General features: G+C 36.5%; 1 protein-coding gene across 2 annotated transcripts in view; it reads right to left on the bottom strand.

Moving 5' to 3' along the window:
* Nucleotides 1-8081: 8081 nt before the first annotated feature.
* The window catches only part of LOC131033873 (protein PHOSPHATE STARVATION RESPONSE 1), a 165478-nt gene continuing 153913 nt past the window's right edge, over nt 8082-19646 (bottom strand). Inside the window, exons 7-9 of one of the 2 annotated variants that reach the window (XM_057965171.2) lie at nt 9231-9300; nt 8746-9130; nt 8082-8657 (exon numbers count right to left, since the gene is read on the bottom strand). In XM_057965171.2, the coding sequence (XP_057821154.1) occupies nt 8596-8657; nt 8746-9130; nt 9231-9300 (517 nt within the window). In that variant the 3' untranslated portion in view covers nt 8082-8595. The remainder of the gene's footprint in view (nt 8658-8745; nt 9131-9230; nt 9301-19646) is intronic. The other variant, XM_057965172.2, reaches the window with a different exon arrangement.

Raw genomic sequence — 19646 nt, 5'->3', positions numbered from 1 at the left:
TTGTTGCATTTTTGGAGAAGCATTTTCAGTTTGAAGAAAGGTATGTTCTCTTTCCTTTCTTTCCTTCATTTTATTATTTTCTTGTTTTCTTAGTTGCATTTTTGGAAATTGTTGTTTTTCCCCCCAAAAATCGGTTTTTGTGAGAGAGATCTTCCCCTTGGTTGCAATTTTTGGATTGCATTGTTCTTCCCATATTCCCTCTTTATTTGTATTCAGGATTTTTAATCCTGATTACAAGTTCGCTGGAAATTCTTGTTCTTCCCTTACAATTAAGGAATTTAATCATTTTTGGTTAAAATTCCAAGTTGAAAAGATGTGAAATACCCCTCCCTTTCAAATTCGGGTTTTAAAAACCGGATTACATGTTGAAGAGTTCTTCCCATCTTCATGAAAATGACATTTCCGGATTTTTTCATTTCTATCAATTCATGTTTCCCATATCCGTACTTTTCATTTCCATTATTTTTCGCAAATCAAAATCTCATTTTCCATCCATTTCTCCATTTGCATATTTACAAGTGCACTTGCATTTGGGTTTTAAAACCGCGATTACATGTATGTTCTTTCCAACTTGTATACTTACAAAAATTTCCCCAAGATCCGAAATTGGTCAAAGTCAAGATTTTCCCATTTCTATATATTTCCCCTCTTCCTCTCACAAAATCGTAAAGTTCAAGAATCGAAGTTTTTCCCATTTGAAGAAGGAAGAATGATATTTGCAGCTGACTATGATGTTGCCTTAACTCTTTTAAGTCTTCATCACAATATTCCAAGTTCTCAATCAATGTCAGATTTGTCGGCATCTCCAGTTTCAAAAAAGATGAAGTACAAATATGACAAATATCTGAACGAGGTAGCACCTTCCCAAGTTTCTTCCCCTTTGGATCGTATCAGAGATACAAAAATAGGGCACGTGGATATGTCAGAATTTGTTAAGAGGGTGGAAGATCCACAGGATAATAACTTGCAGTGGCTATTGGATAGCCATATCCATCATGCATCTTTTTTTCCGGTGGCTGCCCTAGAACCTGAGTTTGTTCTCGCCTGCGCCCATCATTTTGACAAAGAGTCGAGTCATAAAAAATGATGATGGCGAAGCTATAATCCGTCTTGATGCAGATACGATCGAGAAGGTCTTCATAATACCTCCTGCACTTGTTTACATGAAAATCTCCAAAGAAAGTGCAGCAAAGTATTACGTGAAGAGGGAAAAAGATTGCAAGCGACATATCAATAGGTAGATCCAAGAGCCACGAGCCTCCTTCTCAAGGTGGGCAAAGTTGTACCACTGCAATTTCAAATGGGAGATTGGAGACACCATAACCCTTCTCAGCAGGATGATGGGCCTTGAGCATTCCAATGGCTTTGAGCCATGGATGTACCAGTTCATCATGTTCATAAGGCAGTCTCATCACATTTCATGGGGAGAAGTCATCAACGATGCCTTGTGTGAACAACTTGCAGCAGTCCCTACTACCATGACTTTCTTCATGAATTCGTATTTGGTATATTTGGCAACATCACTTAGACACTTTCCAGGTCTATCTACCAAGGGTGATCACTCACTTATACCAGTTTGGGAATATTATGACCAGTTGTCGTTGAGACCCAGCAGACTGCATTTCAGAAGAGTCCAAGATGCATTCTTCGGATATTTCATGGGTCAGTTTGACAAAAATCTCAGGAACAAGAGAGTATCAGATGAAGCATGGGAAAGGGTGTGTGAATATGGGTGTTTGTTTCTACAGTTTCCCACCTTCACCTATATGAGAATCAGATGCTATAGTGGTCAACCATGTATGCTTCCCAGATACCCAACTAATAAGATTATTCTTATGGAGTTGGGAAGACAGATCATGGTTGTTCACACCTTTCAGTCTGCTAGACACAAGGTTGGAATGGGGATCTCTACCACAAATCCACTGAAAATTGGTCGGTATTCCCTTGTCACATCTGTAAAAGCTAAGGCCATGAGACTGAATTGCAGGAAATCAAGCTCAAAAGGTTTAAACCTAGAGCTGATATTGATTACAGGGGTATGAAGGAGAAGATCAAGAAATCCTTTGTGCATATGCATCGCATTGAGGACATCTAGGTAGATCTCCGCACAGAAGCCGAAGTTTATGAGAATGGATTACTGCACGCTCACTATTGAGCAAATTGTTGATTTGAACTTGGTGGATATCCCACAAGGGATGATTGATGATGGGCACATACTTGATCCTGAATACATTTCGCGGATGGTTGAGAAAGCTCCACTTCCTTTGATCTAATGGTCGCATAAAGAGTGCATATCCATCCTTGAGAGATTTCAGCCTATCTTGGCTAACACTAATGCTTGGTTGAAAAATAATGTTGTTAGACTTATAAAAATCAAGGTTGGAAAAGAAGATGATTCTATGGGGCCTCTTGGATGTAAGTCTGAGATTCAGGTTGACAACAAGGAGGGTGCATCATCTTCGAGTACAAGAATCAAGTTGCGAGTAAGTCATGCAGTAGTGCTTCCTCCTGAGGAAACAACAGTTAGTGGGAACGAAAAATTACGATTTCATGTTCAAGTGGTTGATCTAGATAATTCAGAAGAGGGGCAACAATTTGATGATGCTCCTAAGTTTCCAGTTTCAAACTCGCCTCCTGAGATTATTCCTCCAGTTTCCATTGAGACGCCTCTTTCTCCTCCTGATTTGTTTGTGGATGAATCTCCTCAGAATGCTATTCCCATTTCAGCATATGAGTCATCTCTTGATCATCAACAAGAGACCGTGTTGGAAATTCCTGAAAATATTCCTACTTGCATCCAGTTATCAAAAATTGATACTTCCACTTCTGATTTTGAAGAGTTTATGAGGCAATCTTCATGCCCATTGGTAATTGAACAAAACGTGGTCGCTATCCAAACAGATATTCCTCCCAGGATGACCACGGTGATTCAAATAGAAACTGCTTCTCCTTTGCCTACAACTGCTAGTGAAGGGGAGTTGATGACTTTGCCTCCATGGCTTAGTTCTTTTACTTCGAAAAGGAAGAAGCAAGAAATCTTACCTGATGCCTTTGAATATCAACAACTGAAACAGTCCAGATCCAAAGTTGCTAAGAAGGCCAAGACTATCTCCAGAGTAACTGTTGACAACAACAAGATGAAGGTAGCTGAAATTGTGGAACCTATTGCAAATAAGCCACTTGAGGAAATGTCAGCTGCCGATTATAAAGTTACAAGGATAGAGTTGGGCAAACAAACGCATGAGGTCATTAAACATGATGCTCAGTTTTCTGTTGCTTCGCTGGTGCAAAGGTGTGATGAGCTTCTAGCAAAGAAAGACAAGCTAGAAGAGGAAAACCGACAACTTATGGTAGTCGTTCATAAAATCACAAAACATGCTGCTGAAGGGAGTAACTCCATAGGTTCTTCTGGTTCCCAAGAATCAATTCGTGGAGTGGAAAGGGCTGCTCAGAAAGTACAAGCACTGGATTCCTAGGTTGATCAGCGTCATGATCTATGTGCACAGGTAATGAAAGACATTTTTCAGATGATGTCTAAGTTAGAGACCATTGATGAGAAACTGGATCAGACTTCTAATGCTTTCAAAAAGAATCTGGAAAGTGTTGAAGAAAGTTTAACAATCTAGCGTACCATGCCCCAACAACAGCTGAGTGTTTTGCAGGAGCATGCCATCATCTCTTCCAGGGTCATGTACTTGGAATTTGAAGAGCTCCTGGAAAACAAGGCCCTTGTTCTTAAATCCCTCATTGAGGAGATAGGTGATGCAAAGAGATTTCAGGGTGAATTTTTCCGAAATATTGTCTCACATTGTGAAAGGGCCTCTTGCAACATAATAAGTCGGGATGGAGAGTTGATTCCAGAAGAAGAAGTTATTGATGATTTACAGATGAGGATTCATAATGAATGGAGGAGCGAACAATACTCGGCCGCTTCAATTCAGATATTGATGAAACACCGAGCCTTTTTGCATGAAATCCAGACTATCCTGGATAAAAACAACTATGCGCTCCTCTGGTGTCATGACACTATTGTGAAGACCATGGTTGTTGCCAAGAACACCCATGAACCGAATCCCGAGGAACTACAAATGAGCATTCAGAAGTTTAAAGGATTTGTGTCTTCACGTAATGCAACTTAAGTGTTTTTCAACACTTAGTTGTATTTTACCACTTTTGTAATCTTTAGTTGTAATTTTGTTTTGACAAGTTACATTTAAAAGTATTTTTTGTAAAATGCAAGTTACACATTACTTGCACTTTTGTAATTACATGTAAGGCAACTACAAGTTGTGTCCAATCAGGACTGTAGTTGGAATAAGTCTTAGTTAGTTATTGAATAAGTCTTGGTGGTTGAGAGAATCTCTCAAGTTAGTTAGGATCCTCCCACCTTTTTTTCAAGGCTCTTCTTCTATAAATACTTGAGGGGTCTATTGTAATCTTTATCTTTTGGAAAGCAAGCAAAAACTCTGCCAAATTTACAGCAAAGAAGTCTTTGAGCTTTCATGTGTAAATTCAAGAATTGAAAGGAATAGAAGGAAATTGCTCAAGCTTTGAGTCTTTGCACTACATTCTTGAGTTAGTGTTCTATATTATCTTTCTTGCAAGTGTTCCTAAAGAGCTTAATCACATCTGATTTGCAGTCTTTGTGCTACAAGTAGTTGAGTTTAATATAGATTAAAATAAATATTTTGTTGAGAGAAGCTGCAAGTCTTTGTGCTTTCACTTGTTCTTAAGAGAATTTAGGAGTATATTTTGTGGGAAATAGTTGTGAGTCTTTGAGCTTACACTACGTCACATTGTTTTAAAGAAGAAAAGAATAGTGTTTTTCAATTTTTGAGCTGTCATAACTTGTTCTTTATATCATTAGTGTAGAAAAGGGTAGATAGGACTTCACCTAATCAAGTCTTTGAGCTTGATATTGTCGTCTCGTCCCGAAGGAAGTGACGGAAGTCTTTGCGCTTTCAGGAAACTTCATTTCCTTTCTCTCATTTCATTTGAAAGTGGTTATTGTTGTTTATATTCAATTGCTATCATTTTCTGTGAAGAAAAAAAGATATTGTCTTTCTTGAAAGAAGAAGAAAGATTGTTGTCCCATCTTATTTTATTTTCAAAGTTGTAGTTAGATAGGGGGATCCTTCCTTTAATTAGAAGAGTTTTTACTCATGTGTTGTGGTTGAAACCACAATTTTGTATATTTCCCCAAGTGCACGAAATTTTCAACCAATAGACCTCAAGAAGTTATTGAGAGAAGGAAAGCTCCAAAGATGTCTAAAATAATAAGAGATGATGCAGGTTCCAGAAAGATACAAATTGTCACTCCAGCGGTAGATAAATATAAAGATGAGATTATTGCAAAAGAATATGATTTGGAGACATTCGACTTAGGTCCACTCACTTCTAAGCAAGCCATGGAGGAAGCAACTGATTCAGTGAAGGCGGTCAATGAGAAATTAAAGGCCGAAATAGAGAAGAACAAAAGATTAGAAAAAGAGGTGAATGCATGGAGGAACTATGCACAACAATTTCAGAAACCATTGACACATCAAAGTCCAGTAGCCACACCACCTCCCTTGCTTCCCGTAGAGTCAGTTGATCACATGGAAAGAATGAATAACTCAGCACAACTTCTAGAGGTATGGATCAACAAATCCTTCACAATGGCTAATGAATTTGTAAGAACATGATGAAAATACTTGGTAGAGCCATTCGAGTTCTTGAGATAGTTCATAACCTCATGGTGACAGTTGATGCCTTCACTCATACTAAGGATGTCACCATTCCATTATTGCAAGCAATAAGGAAAGCACCTAGACAGATGTTGACACACAAAGGGATATTTAGAAAAGAATCAACTCCTAATCTATTGCAGTGGTCAACCTTGCTTCAAATGAAGAATCTCCTTTTTGAAGATATGAGTAATAGATGTAGTCAAGTCGAAGACACCGTTCATCCTATTCATGACAAGATAATTGAGGTGATATGCATCATTCTTGATAAAAGGGTGGAAATTGAAACAGATGTGGACATTCATGAACTGGAGGGTAAGATAAAAGTTATCTTTCAAGGAGAAGGTGGACCGATCATAGAGAGAGTTAGATCTTATGCATATCACTATGTTCCTTACTGATAAAACAAAAGAGCTTGAGCATGGATGGGAGGTCACACTTCTTGTAGCCTTCGACGAAGTAATCCACCTAGAAGAACGTATGAAGAATCTACTTGAGATCCAACTGCTAAGGTTGAAAGCATGATGTCTACATCCATCGAATATGCCAGAAGGGAGAAGGAGAAAGGGAACAAAATTCTAGAAGAAAGTTTGTTATGAGTTCACTTGGCATTTCATTTTTGTATTGGAGGATGCTTCCTCAATTTCCGTGTCAGCACATGTTGTCTTCTTATTGGTTGATTCATGATGATAATTATCTTGATAGGGTTTTCATTTGTATTAAACCCTAATTAGGGTTTAGGTGGCGAAATCTCAACCCTTGATCTTCATTCAATCTCGGCCCTTCATTGTATTTGGGAATCCTATATAAGCTCTAATCATTTCATTTGTAATGGTTAACAATAATAGAATAAGCAATAATAGCAATAGAGTAGAAGAGAGAGTAATAGTGCTAGAATATTGGCAAGAGAAAGACTCAAAGAATTGTTGTTGTTGTTTGGCTTTTGGATGAATGAAATATTGAAGTTATAGTGTTTTTGCTCAATCCTTGAAGCTTATTGCATGGTTCTTTTGTCATCTCCAATCAATCCTTTATGTTAGTTTTAGTGTTTAGATTACATGATGGAATGTTGCATTTGATAATATTGTGAACCTCGTTATCCATACCACTAGCTTTCTTGTTGATTGTAAGCAAGTCTTGTGTGGTCAACTGGAGCATTTGAAAGTTTTAAGTTCAATTATTGCTTAATCATTGATATGCATTCAATTGATGGTGTCTATGGTTAGCAGTGATTTGAAAATCTTCAAACATCCTTAGAAGATTGCACTAGTTCTAGTGGAGTTGTGTATGGCAAAGCTATAACTAGTTGAGTTTCACTTGTGTCACTTCTTCATTCATTCATAGCTTAGAATTCCTCTAAACCCTCATCCTTTTGTCATTTTTTTTGGGTAATCATTTAGTAGTCTTAAGAGAAAACACCATTGCATGCCATTTGCCAATCACTTCGTGAAATCTTTTCGAACCATAAATACCCCTTGAAGAAACAACACTCACAACGACCAACTAAGCTTATCCACGCATAGTGATCCTACATATATGAACCTTGGAGTCTTTTTGAGTGATCCTTAAGCTAAATCTTTAGCATCCAAGAGATTTTATTCAAGAGAGGATAAGATACTTATGGTATTTTATTCTGTGTTCGCATGTGCCTAAACAACACATCAACAGGGTCAAGTGAAAATGGTTCAATCACACCTATGTGATTTTGAAAATTGTTTTTCTGGACTTATTTTTATTTTGGCCCAAAAGGGAGTCCCTTATGCGCTTTCACCCAAAGCTAATGGAAATTTCAAATATAGATTAGGGAACTTTAAGAAATTCTCAACATCTACAAGATGAACTTGACAATGACTCCAGTATGAGTTATATTAATATGAACCTAGTTGTATTGAGGTATTCAATGATTTGAATAGCCATTTTCTTTTTGTCTTATTGTGTTGGAAAAACAGAGAAGATTATGGTGTTTTTATTTGTGTATTTTAAATAAGAACATGGTGTTCATATAACCGTTAATAGTATTTTGCATTCAACTATTGGATCATTCAAGTTAGATATAGAGGTTAGATATAACAAGATTTATGGTTACCCATATTTATGATAGTAGAAATTTGTGATGAAGTATTTTTAGCTTAAGAGCATTTTTGCTGAATTTGTTGACAGAATTAGGAGAGTTCCTCTGTAAGTTGTAACTCTAGTTTACGAGTCCAATTTTTTTCAAATCGTTCTCAGCATGCCTTCAATTTTATGGCATCCTCCTGTATAATTGGTGTCGTCCAACAAAATCTAGCCAAAATAAAAGCATCAATATATTAGAAGCCAAGGACTGGTAGGGGCTGACTTTTAAAAACTCCAGGCTTCTCAATTTTGGGTATAAATTTTCATTGATACAGTAATTTGTCACAACTTTTGTGAGTAGAGGCCATCCTAGTTATCTCTACCTTTAGAGAAAAGCATTTCAGATACTCTTAAATCAGCTAATAGAACAATATGTTAAAACGATAACCTGGATACAGTGACAGGTTCAAGTTGGTTCTTATCCCTAGGCAATCGCTATTTGTGAAAATTTTTCTCAGATTGGCTCTTGGAAAGCTTTAGAATTGAGCTTCACATTTATCAAATTGAATATTCTTTAAATGGACCTAACCACACCCAAATGTTTGATTTCCTGCATACTTCATGCATGCAGGAAATATTCTTTACCAATTTGAATAAACCACTTCCAAAGTTAACATTTTATCTTACAGCAAAAAACTTGCATAGACCTAAGGCTGTGGACTCTATGTCCTGCAATGCTCATCATGCTACCAGTAATTCTGCACTTAGGTCTGATTTCATTTCAGTGAGTCCCATTCAAGTGCCGAGATTCAATCTACTGCGACGTTTCATTGCCAGCACTTTTGGAAGGTAGTCCATGTCCTGCAAATGCATTCCCTTCAATGAGACAGAAATTAACGTTTAAAACAAAGAATTTCAATAGTTGATTTAATAGAACATGGTATTGAGACTTTTCAGCGAGTACCTAGTGTATCCATGCTTGTGTTCTCAGTGTCTGTTTTAATACGTTTCGCAGGTGGGGATTTTGATTGATCTTTGGACTCGAGAACTGACTCAAACAATATTTTTTTAGTGTCATCTTTCAAAGTCTTGCCAACAACTGGAAGTGATTCGTGCACAGATTTGGAATCTGGATGTTTTAGATAACTCTTCTCTTTCTGCACTGTCTCCATATTCCCAGCAGGAATAGTTCCAAAATCAACTACAACATCAGAAGACTGTACCAAAGAACCTATGAGAACAGAGAGGTTTTGACTCTTTACTGAGTCGTTTGTTTTCTGTTGCTCTTCAAGCATCTTCTGCAGATATCTTCCGTTTTCTTCTATCTGCAACTGCAACGACCTTTGGATCTGCACCAGTAAATACACCTCACTTAAAACTTAATCCGACAAACCTTTTATGTGGTACGTGCCCTACAATAACCAAAATATTATAGCCATAAATAGGTACCTTAAGCTGCTCGTGTAACTGCTTTTGGACCTCCATCTGCTCCCCCAATGTCTCCGTTATTTGCATTCCCCTGCCCCCAAAAGAAAAAAGGGTCATATGACATAAACTGCTATTAAGACAATTTCATGCGGAGACTGCACTACCAGTCAAGAAAACACATAGCAGAAAAACATTTCTATATACAACAAAAGTATATGCCAATATTTGCATTTTCAATAAACTGCATATTGGAAAACATTTCTACATGCAACAAAAGTGTATGACATTAGATACAATTCAAAAACATAATATATGAAAATAGTCAAAATTTTACTGCACAAAATTTACTTAAAAAGGCAGACAACCTTTAATATCAAAACACAGTAATTCCCTGCTTAAATCTATTTCAGAATCCTTTACTCAGGTATTCTCACCTTTCACTTGTTTTGAAGATAAATTAAAAATACATACAATAAATAGCACATTTTAAGCAGCGTTAGTATTCACATTCATGCTTACAGGCCAGATCAGATTTTGTTTGCAGTTCCTTCACCACATGTCAAGTCTTATCTAGCAAAGAGAAATGTAAATTGTAAAATACGTGTTCCATCAGGAAGAGGGTAAGAGAGTATCTCCGTAGATGTATGGGTGTAAACTCCATTTTTGCTTCACAAAGAGACTCTCAAGTTCTTAGAAATATAAAATTCAGATTTGCTGCATCAAAAAAAAAAAAAAAAAAGTGAAAATGAATACCATGAAAGAAATTTTGTTGTGAAATGTGTTTGGGTTATAGAGTTTTCAATAAGAATAATGAAACTAATCAACAAATGCAGTCAGAGGGCCTCAGGGAGAGGACCATGGATTGAACTTCTACATTAGCCAAGCACATTCGAATAACTAATTCAGATGAGGCTGATGGTCGAACCCAAGAACCCAAGCCATCCTAGAAAAACATATGTCAACATGTTAGGCAGCAGCCCCATCTATCTTCCCAACATAGGAAGAGAGCCTCAACCGTACTCTCTGAAAGAACATAAAGTTGAGGAAAGAAAGAAGCAATAAAACAATGACTAAAATAGTGAAAAATGTCATCCAAATTTGTAGCAAATAAGTGCTGTGCTGCAGGTACTTGTTAGCAGATCTTCAATGAAGAAATTTTGGATACCCTCATGATTATGTCCTAATGCTAAACAACATTGCATAAATCACACAATAATGAAAACTACAAAATATGGAAACATAACATATGATACACCTTCAGATCAGTTTTTCATTCCTTACAAATACTTAAGAGATAACCCCCACAAATGATTTTAGTCACAGCTGCACAGAAATTCACTGTATTTAATATGTTACAATCTTTCTATTCTGCAATTATCTTTACACTAATTCAGCTAAAAATCTAATCCACCAAAAATCAGCCTTACAAAAAGCATCCTTATCACTTATAAGGATGAGATGGAAGATAAGTCTAAATATTTATCTACAATTTATTTAGACTAATTAAGCTAAATAAAATACTTCAACTTTAATCCTCAAAAGTGAAAAACAAAATAGAATAACTCGAACTACTTCAACTCTTTCCACACGTTGACACTAAAAACCTATGTAGAAGTTCCTATCCAAGCTTAAAAACTCAATAGTAGACAGCCTATGATCACAATTTTTATAGGATATCTATGTCAGAGAACTGCGCTCTTTTAGCAGTCTATTTTTATGGTTGCTAGAAGTTTTCGTATTCCATCATAATTTTTATCCTGTCTGACTTGAAAATGGCACCATTCAAATGAAAATTTCTCACTTAAGTTAAAAAGGGTTGTGATAAAAAAATTATTTGGCATAGTTTTTCCCAGAAATTGTGTTTTCAATAAGTATGTACAATAAAGCTTGGGATCTCTAACTTAACCCCTTACAAGAGATACCTGATTACCAGTCTCTAATTTTTAGTTAATTTTGTAGAAAAAGTCAGTTCCCTATTTTCATTTGATATTCTGTTTGCAAGTCATCTGTTACCACTGTTGAGAGTTAATTGACAATCTCAAAGTAAATTTCTGTTAAGAATGGGGTGAATTTTCAGTTTAGAGAACCTGTGATGGAAAAATTGAGGTAGAAAACCCTATTTTCATTTGATATTCTATTTGCAAGTCATCTCTTACCACTGTTGAGAGTTAATTGACAATCTCAAAGTAAATTTCTGTTAAAAAATGGGGTGAATTTTCAGTTTTGAGAACCTGTGACGGAAAAATTGAGGTAGAAAAATCCAGTTCCCTATTTTCGTTTGATATTCTGTTTGCAAGTCATCTCTTACCACTGTTGAGAGTTAATTGACAATCTCAATGTAAATTTTGTTGCATATTTTGTCATTGAAGTCAAAGGATGATAATTCAAGATCGTATAAAACTCAGAGGATTACTCAAAGTAATAGATTGTGCTGCTTGATTGTCTGCTTGAGGTGATTGAGCTGCTTAAGCTAGTTGAGCTGGTTGGTTGTGTGTTTCAGCTGCTTGGTTGGTTGGTTGAGGTGCTTGGGTAATTGCTTGAGCTGCTTGAGCTCCTTGCTAGTTTACTTGAGCTACTTGGTTGGTTTCTTGAGCTGCCTGGTTACTTGCTTGAGCTACTTGGGTATCTACTTCAGCTGCTTGTCTGTGTGTTTCAGCTAACTGCCTGTCTGGTTGAGCAGCTTGTGTGTGTGACTAAGCTGGTTATTTGTCTATGTCAGCTGCCTACTTGTCTCTTCTCTGTCATGTTAGCTCAACATGCCATTGGTTGAATTTTCAAAGAGGACAGTTTCTTTGGAATTGTATTTTTATTTGGTATGTTTGTTTGTGGAAATGGAGTCCAATTCAAAATATGTTTTTGATACATATAGTTCACGTTTTTGTCAGTTTCAGCTTAATGATATTACTCGCATTAAAATCATTTATTTCTCATCTCCTTTTTCGGTGCGGCGGCTTGAGTTGTTTTTGTAATGTTTTCGAATGGGGCATTAAAGTCTTCCACAGACTACTTATGTGCTCTATTATTAGTTCACGAGTAATAGAAATATTCAAATATTTTTTTTCTATTCCATCGTGGGCATCCATCTCTCCACGTTTTTTTATGTATGGGCTGAATCAATGCATAGTTTTGATATTTAGTATTGTGAGATGATGCACTGCTACTTTTAACGTTAAAAGGTAGAGAGGCGGACATGGTCAAACTGCGAACATATAGCTTCTCCTTTTGAAAAGGTGAGACGGCATTTGCAGAAGGGCGCATTAGAAAGCACGAATTCTATGTCATAAAGAGAATGCTAATGATAGGAATTGCGTCTACCAGGGGAAGTGATGATGATCTTTACGAGCTGCTGACTGGGCTATCTCGTCTACTGAAGATAGAGGCTACATTTTAGAACATAGTGTGTAATTTTTTTAGTGTGAAGTCGGGTAAAGTTTTTGACTGAAAAAAAAAAACTTAGTAGTGCGATATTACGTCTGAGAAAAAATAGTGAGCTAATAATATAAAGCAAGAGTCAAGGCTGCGATTGATCATGTATGCAGAAATAGTGTTTTCTTTAGGGGTGGAGTGTAACATTTTTAAGGAAGATATCAAAGCCTTTTGGTGAGATGAGACAGTTGAGGACAGAGTGTGTGTGTTGTAGATCAATGAAATTCTGTACAGACATATAGTCTCTTTGCAGCATGACTGAAGAATGATTTGTTGCAATTTTGAAGAAGGTTGTGAAAAAGAACATGTGATACTGTGCCAAGCATATAAGTTATAAAATCAAGCTTATTAGGAGTCAATAACTGTTTTCAGAAAGGGTTTGTAATATTTTTGTATGTGTTTAACACATCTTAGTTGGTGCTCAAACTGTGGTTGGTGCCATAGCTGATCGGAGTTGGTGCTCTCTATGTAATTTGGGTTGGTGCCCATTTTGATAATAAATCTTTTGGTATGCCGTGGTTTTTTACTCGAAAGGGTTTTCCACAAGAAACTTTGGTGTGCTCGTCTTTTTATTTGCTCTCATTTCTTTATATCAGTTTGATGTGGTTTTACGAGTTAAAAAATTTAGAATACTGATTCATCTCCCCCACCACCCCGCCCGCCCCCCCCTTCTCAATATTCTTTGTGTGCTCTTCAATTGGTATCAGAGCGAGTTACCTTTGGAAACAAAGTTTAAAAGCTTGGAGGTTGATCCTGACAGCACACAATGAATTCTCTTTAAGGACTTGCAACTAATAGAGTGCCCTTGTTCGATGGCTCGAATTACGCTTTATGGTGTGTGCGGATGAAAACCTATCTCATGTCTCTTGGTTTTGATGCTTGGAACAACATAGTTTCTAGTTATACATTCCCTCTAAATCCTCCAACTGATGTTGATGGAAAGAAAACTTTTGAAAGCAATGCCAAAACCATGAATGCAATCTTGTGTGGATTATCGGAGATAGAGTTTGTGAAGGTTATGCACTATGATACAACTAAAGCTATGTGGGAGAAACTCCAAAATGCATATGAAGGAGATGAAAAAGTTAAGAAAGCCAAACTTCAGACTCATAGAATGCAGTCCTGAAAGTTTGAAGATGAAAAAAGAAGAAAAGGTGGCTGCTTACTTGTTTAGAGTTGATGAAGTTGTGAACTCTCTTAAGGGCCTTGGTAAAAAGGTTGATGACAGTGTTGTTATTCAAAAAATCTTAAGGTCTCTACCTTTAAGATTTGATGCAAAAATTTCAACTATAGAAGAAATGGTTGATATTGACAAAATGTCTATTGACAAGCTTCATGGCATTTTGACAGCCTATGAGATGAGGACGAATATTGAATCTTCATCAAAGAGGGAGACTGCCTTCAAAGCATAGAAGAAAGGTAAACAAAAGAAACAAGTATCAAGTGATAGTTCAGATGACGATTCCGATTTTGAAGAAGCATTGTTCATGAGAAAGTTGAAGAAGGGTTCTGGTAAATTCAAAAATAAGATGCCTCTCAAGTGCTTTAACTATGGTAAGGCAGGTCATTTTGCAGCTAAGCATCCATTTGTTGATGACAACAGTTATGAGAAAAAATCTAAATAGAACAACAAAAAATATAAAGGAAAAGAGAAGAAGACTCATAAATCAAAAAGGAGTCTATATTCGAAGGAAGAAAGTGATTCATTTGATGTGAGTGATGAATAATCTCAGAGTGAAATTATTTTTCTTGCCATGGAAGAGGCACCTGCTAAAAATCATATTCAAGAGAATGAAGAACCTGGTGAAGAAGAAGAAGAAAGAGTTGATTTTGAGTTAGAGCTGATAGTTGCCTTAGCTGACATTAAAAGATTAAAGAAGAAACATCAGAATTTGAAGTTGTTGCTCCATGAAGAGAGTGAAGAAAAATTAAGGAAATTTCAAGCACTTGAAGGCATTGAAAAACTCTTGGTTGATTTGAGAATCTAGAATGAAGAAGCAAAGAAGATTGAAGAACTAAAAAATCAGATCAAGCTAAAAGAGGAAAGCTATGAGAAACTTGAAGCTGAGATTGTTTCTCTCAGATAGCTAGATAAATCTTCTACATTGCTGAACCACAAGAGTATTAATCAGAAAAGCTCTATGTCATTAGATGACACATTAAATTCACAAAAACAGTCTTCTGATAAATGTGGAGTTAGCCTTGAAGAAGGTCAATGTTCCATATTTGCAAAAGAGGAACAACAGACAAGTTTGGGTGGAACTTCAAAGGATTTGATGTCCAAAAACAGACATAATGCTCTCAATATGTCTCCAATCTCAAGGCAAGCACATCTAACTAGGTTTAACAATTCTTTCTTTTATGGTTATTGCTATGCTTGTAATTATTTTGGACACAAAGCAATTAATTGTAGAGTGTCTATTAGAAATGATTTCAGACTCATGAGAAGAAATCCTTTCGCTCCATTAAGAAATTACAATGTTGTATGTTACAATTATAATAACCTTGGTCAGAATGAAAGAGATTGCAAAAGTGGTATGGCAGATTTTTCTAAGGAGGATTCGAAGGTCAAAGCAAAGGGAAGTACCTAAGTTTGGAGGAAGGAGAAACAAGTTCCAACAGAATCCCTAATTGTGCAAACAGCTCTTCTTGCACAAAATGAAAAAGATATTTGGTATGTTGATAGCAGCTGCTCTAGACATATAACTAGAGATAAGAGTAAGTTCTTGACTCTCAAGAAATCTAATGAAAGCAAGGTGAGGTTCGGAGTTAATTCATCAGCAAAGGTAGCATGTAAAGGTACACTCATGTTGAATGATGGCAAGACAAAAGTTGAGAATGTGTTGTTTGTAGAAGGTCTGAAACACAATTTGTTGAGTGTTAGTTAGTTATGTGATCAGGGACATAGCTTAGTTTTCAGTTTAGATTGTTGTAAAATCAATAAAGATGGTGTTCATATTGCTGATGCTAGTAGGGCAACTAACAATTTGTATATTCTTGATGATGTTCAGAGTGAAACATGTTGTTTAAGTCAGCTTGATGAAACATGGCTATGGCACAGGAGATTGGGACACATGAATTTTGATTGTCTCATTCAGATCGGTTGAAAGGAAACCGTTAGAGATATGCCTCAGCTACTAAATCTTTTGACACTGTTTGCAAAGAGTGTCAACTTGGCAAACAAACAAGAAGATGCTTAAAATCAAAGGAGTATTCCAGCACTAAAGCTCTTGAGTTGATACACACTGATTTGTGTGGTCCTACAAGAACTGCTACTATGCAAGGTGAGAAAAATTTTATGCTCTTGATTGATGATTATTCACATATGACTTGGGTTAATTTTTTGAAGGAGAAGTCAGAGGCTCTTGAGAAGTTCAAGGCTTTCAAAACCTTAGCTGAAAATGAGAAGGGTCTGAATATCAAATGCCTACATTCAAATAATGGAGGAGTGTTTACCTCCAATGATTTCATAAGCTTTTGTGAAAAACATGGAATAAGGAGACAATACTTAGCTGCTAGAACACCTCAACAAAATGGTGTTGTTGAGAGGAAGAATAGATTGGTCCAAGAAATGGCTCGTAGCATGATGAACGAGTCCAAAGTGAGTGACTCCTTTTGGAAAGAGGCAGTCCATACTGTTGTCTACATTCAGAACATAGGGCTGATTAGAGCAAAACATAACAAGACACCATATGAACTATGGAATGGTAAGGCAGCCTTAGTTAAATATTTTAAATTTTTTTGGCAACCCTTGTTACATTAAAAGAGATGAAGACAATCTTGGTAAGTTTGATCTTAGAGAAGATGAAGGTATCTCTTTAGGATATTCTTCCAAAAGAAAAGCTTATAAATGTTTTAACAAAAGATTGCATAAGATTATTGAAAGCACTAATGTTAAAGTTCATGAGATTTCTAATGCTTGTGAAAAGTTGTGTTGTCCTCATTTTTGTTTCCAAAAATGAAGGACCACTACGATGGAATTTTTATGAAAAATGAAAATTATTACTCTATGGCACGCTTCCCGAGGCGAAATTTTGACTAATCCTTGGACTAGCTTAATCCTCAGTCCATTCTCGAACTACGTTTCAAATTTCGTCCAATTCTGGGTTCGTTTGCCATGCCTTTCCTTCAATTTCGGGTTTTAAAACCCAGACTGCAGGTGGAGAATTTTCTTCAAAATGCAAGTTTTAATGATATTCATTGTTGTGGTCTTTGTAGGGGAATTTTTTATCACTTACATGTGCATTTTTTATTTCAAATATGTCACTTGTAATTTATTTTAAGTTTCCCATTTAATGTTTTTATCTTTTTGTTGTTTTTTGGTCATTTTTAGTTAAAATAGGGGTTTTTTAGCTCAACTACAAGTAAACTTGCAGTTTGTCCAAAAAACCCCTACTTTAATGGGTTTTACATGTAATAGGGATTTTAAATCCCCATTACATGTGTGCAAGTGTTTAATACTTGTTGTAGGGATTTTATTTCCCCCTTACAAGTATTTTTAAACTTGCAGTTTGTCTTTTAAAACCCGATTTTAACATAAAGTTCATTTTTGACAATTTTTAAACTTGTCATTTGTCCAAAAAAACCCGATTTTGGCTTAATGAGTGAAAAGGTGAAATTTTAAACTTGTTGTTTTATATCCAAAACCCGAGTTTAAGCATGAAAGAGGAAAAAGTGCAAATCGAACTTGTCATTTTATATCTAAAACCTGATTTGCTTCCTTTTGAAGAAATCGAACTTGTCATTTGTTTTTCAAAACCCGAAATGCAAGAGGGAAGCGATTTTGGACTTTTTCAAAGCGAAATTCATGGATGAATCGTTGGATGAATGAGGCGTTTTGGGTTTGTATCCTATCTTCTTGCATTTTTGGAAATCTATCATGCCATTCCAAGGACAAATTCGCTGGTTTTTACCCTAAAAACAGCAACCACGTTTTTTCCTAACGTGAATCATTAATGCCACGTTTTGAGGGGTTGAATCTTTAAAATTTCGCACACTCCTAGATCGTTTTGATCTTTCTTCCTAAGGCGTGGAGGGTAAGAGAAGGTTCGCACCATTTAATGGTGCATTGAATGTGTAATGTGTAATGAATGCCACGTTTTTCACAAAAACGTGACTCTCTTGGCTGCGTTTTAAATCCTTTGGCATTGATACCTCTTCAAACACCTTTGGTATTATTGCTTTAGCAAATACCTTGATCGTTTTGCTGCAACAAACTTGAAATGAACACTTTCATTGGCATTTTACTCTTGCAAGTTTAAGATTGCTACCATTTTTGGGGGCATTTTCACAAAAACGTGATAAGGGTTTAAAAGTTCAGTTTTGCTTCTTCATCTCAAGAAGTATTGCATTGTTGGAGAAGCATTTTGATTTTCCAATCAAGGTATGTTCTTCCTTTCTTCTCTTCTTTTTATTTTCATGTTTTCTTCATTTTTTGTTATTAATTGCATTCTTCACATGTGTTGTTCTTCCCTTAAAATTGGTTTTCATAAAACAAATCTTCCCTTTGAAATGCAATTGTTAAATTGCATTATTCTTCTCAAAATTCCATCTTAGCTAGTATTCGGGATTTTTAATCTCGATTACAAGTTCGCTGGAAATTGTTGTTCTTCCCTTACGGTTGAGAAATTTAATCATTTTTGGTTAAATTTCCAAGCTTGAAAAATGTGAAATACCTCTCTCTTGCAAATTCGTGTTTTGAAAACCGGATTACATGTTGAAAAGATCTTCCCATTTTCATGAAAATGACTATCCCGGATATTCCCATTTCTATCCATTCACGTTCCCCATATCCGCACTTTCCATTTCCATCATTTCCCGCAAGTCAAAATCCCATTTTTCATCCGTTTCTCCATTTTCGAATTTACAAGTATACTTGTATTCGGGTTTTAAAATCCCGATTGCATGTATGTACTTTCCAACTTGTATACTTGCGAAAATTCCCCCAAGATCCGAAATTGGTCAAAGTCAAGATTTTCCCATTTCTACATGTCTTCTCTCTTCTTCTCACAAAACCGTGAAATTCAGAGATCGAAGTTTTACCCATTTGAAAAAAGAAAGAATGATATTTGCAAATGATTATGATGTGGCCTTAACCCTTTTAAGTCTTCATCACAGCATTCCAGGTTCGCAATCAATGTCAGATTTGCCGGCATCGCCAACTCCAAAGAAAATGAAATACAAATATGATAAATACCAGAATGAGGTTACACCTTCCCAGGTCTCCTTGCCATTGGATCGCATCAGGGACACAGAAATAGGGCATGTTGATATGGCAGAATTCATTCACAGGGTAGAAGATCCACAGGATAACAACTTGCAGCGGCTGTTGGACAGCCATATCCATCATGCGTCTTCTTTCCCAGTGGCTGCCCTAGAACCTGAATTTGTTCTTGCATGCGCCCATCATTTTGACAAAGAGTCAAGAGTCATAAAAAATGATGATGGTGAAGCCATAATTCGTCTTGATGCGGATACAATCGAGAAGGTCTTCAAAATACCTCCTGCACCTGTTTACATGGAAATCACCAAAGAAAGTGCAGCAGAGTATTATGTGAAAAGAGAAAAAGATTGCAAGCGCCACATCAATAGGTGGATTCATGAGCCACGTCCTTCCTTCTCAAGATGGGCAAAGTTGTACCGTTGTGATTTCAAGTGGGAGATAGGAGACACCATCACTCTTCTCAGCAGAATGTTAGGCCTTGAGCACTCTAATGTCTTTGAGCCATGGATGTATCAATTCATCATGTTCATACGGCAGTCGCATCACATTTCATGGGGTGAAATCATCAGCGATGCTTTGTGCGAACAACTTGCAGCGGTTCCTACCACTATGACCTTCTTTATGAATTCTTATTTGGTATATTTAGCAGCATCACTTAGACACTTTCCAGGTCTTTCTACCAAGGGTGATCGCTCTCTCATACCAGTTTGGGAATATTATGACCAGCTGCCTTTGAAACCTAGCAGACTACATTTTAGAAGAGTCCAAGACGCATTCTTTGGATATTT

This window comes from Cryptomeria japonica, chromosome 2 (genome assembly GCF_030272615.1).
Source record: "Cryptomeria japonica chromosome 2, Sugi_1.0, whole genome shotgun sequence".
NCBI classification, from domain to species: Eukaryota; Viridiplantae; Streptophyta; class Pinopsida; order Cupressales; family Cupressaceae; genus Cryptomeria; species Cryptomeria japonica.
The sequence above is the reverse complement of the archived record's forward strand: the minus strand, read 5'-3'. Positions and strand labels throughout refer to the sequence as shown.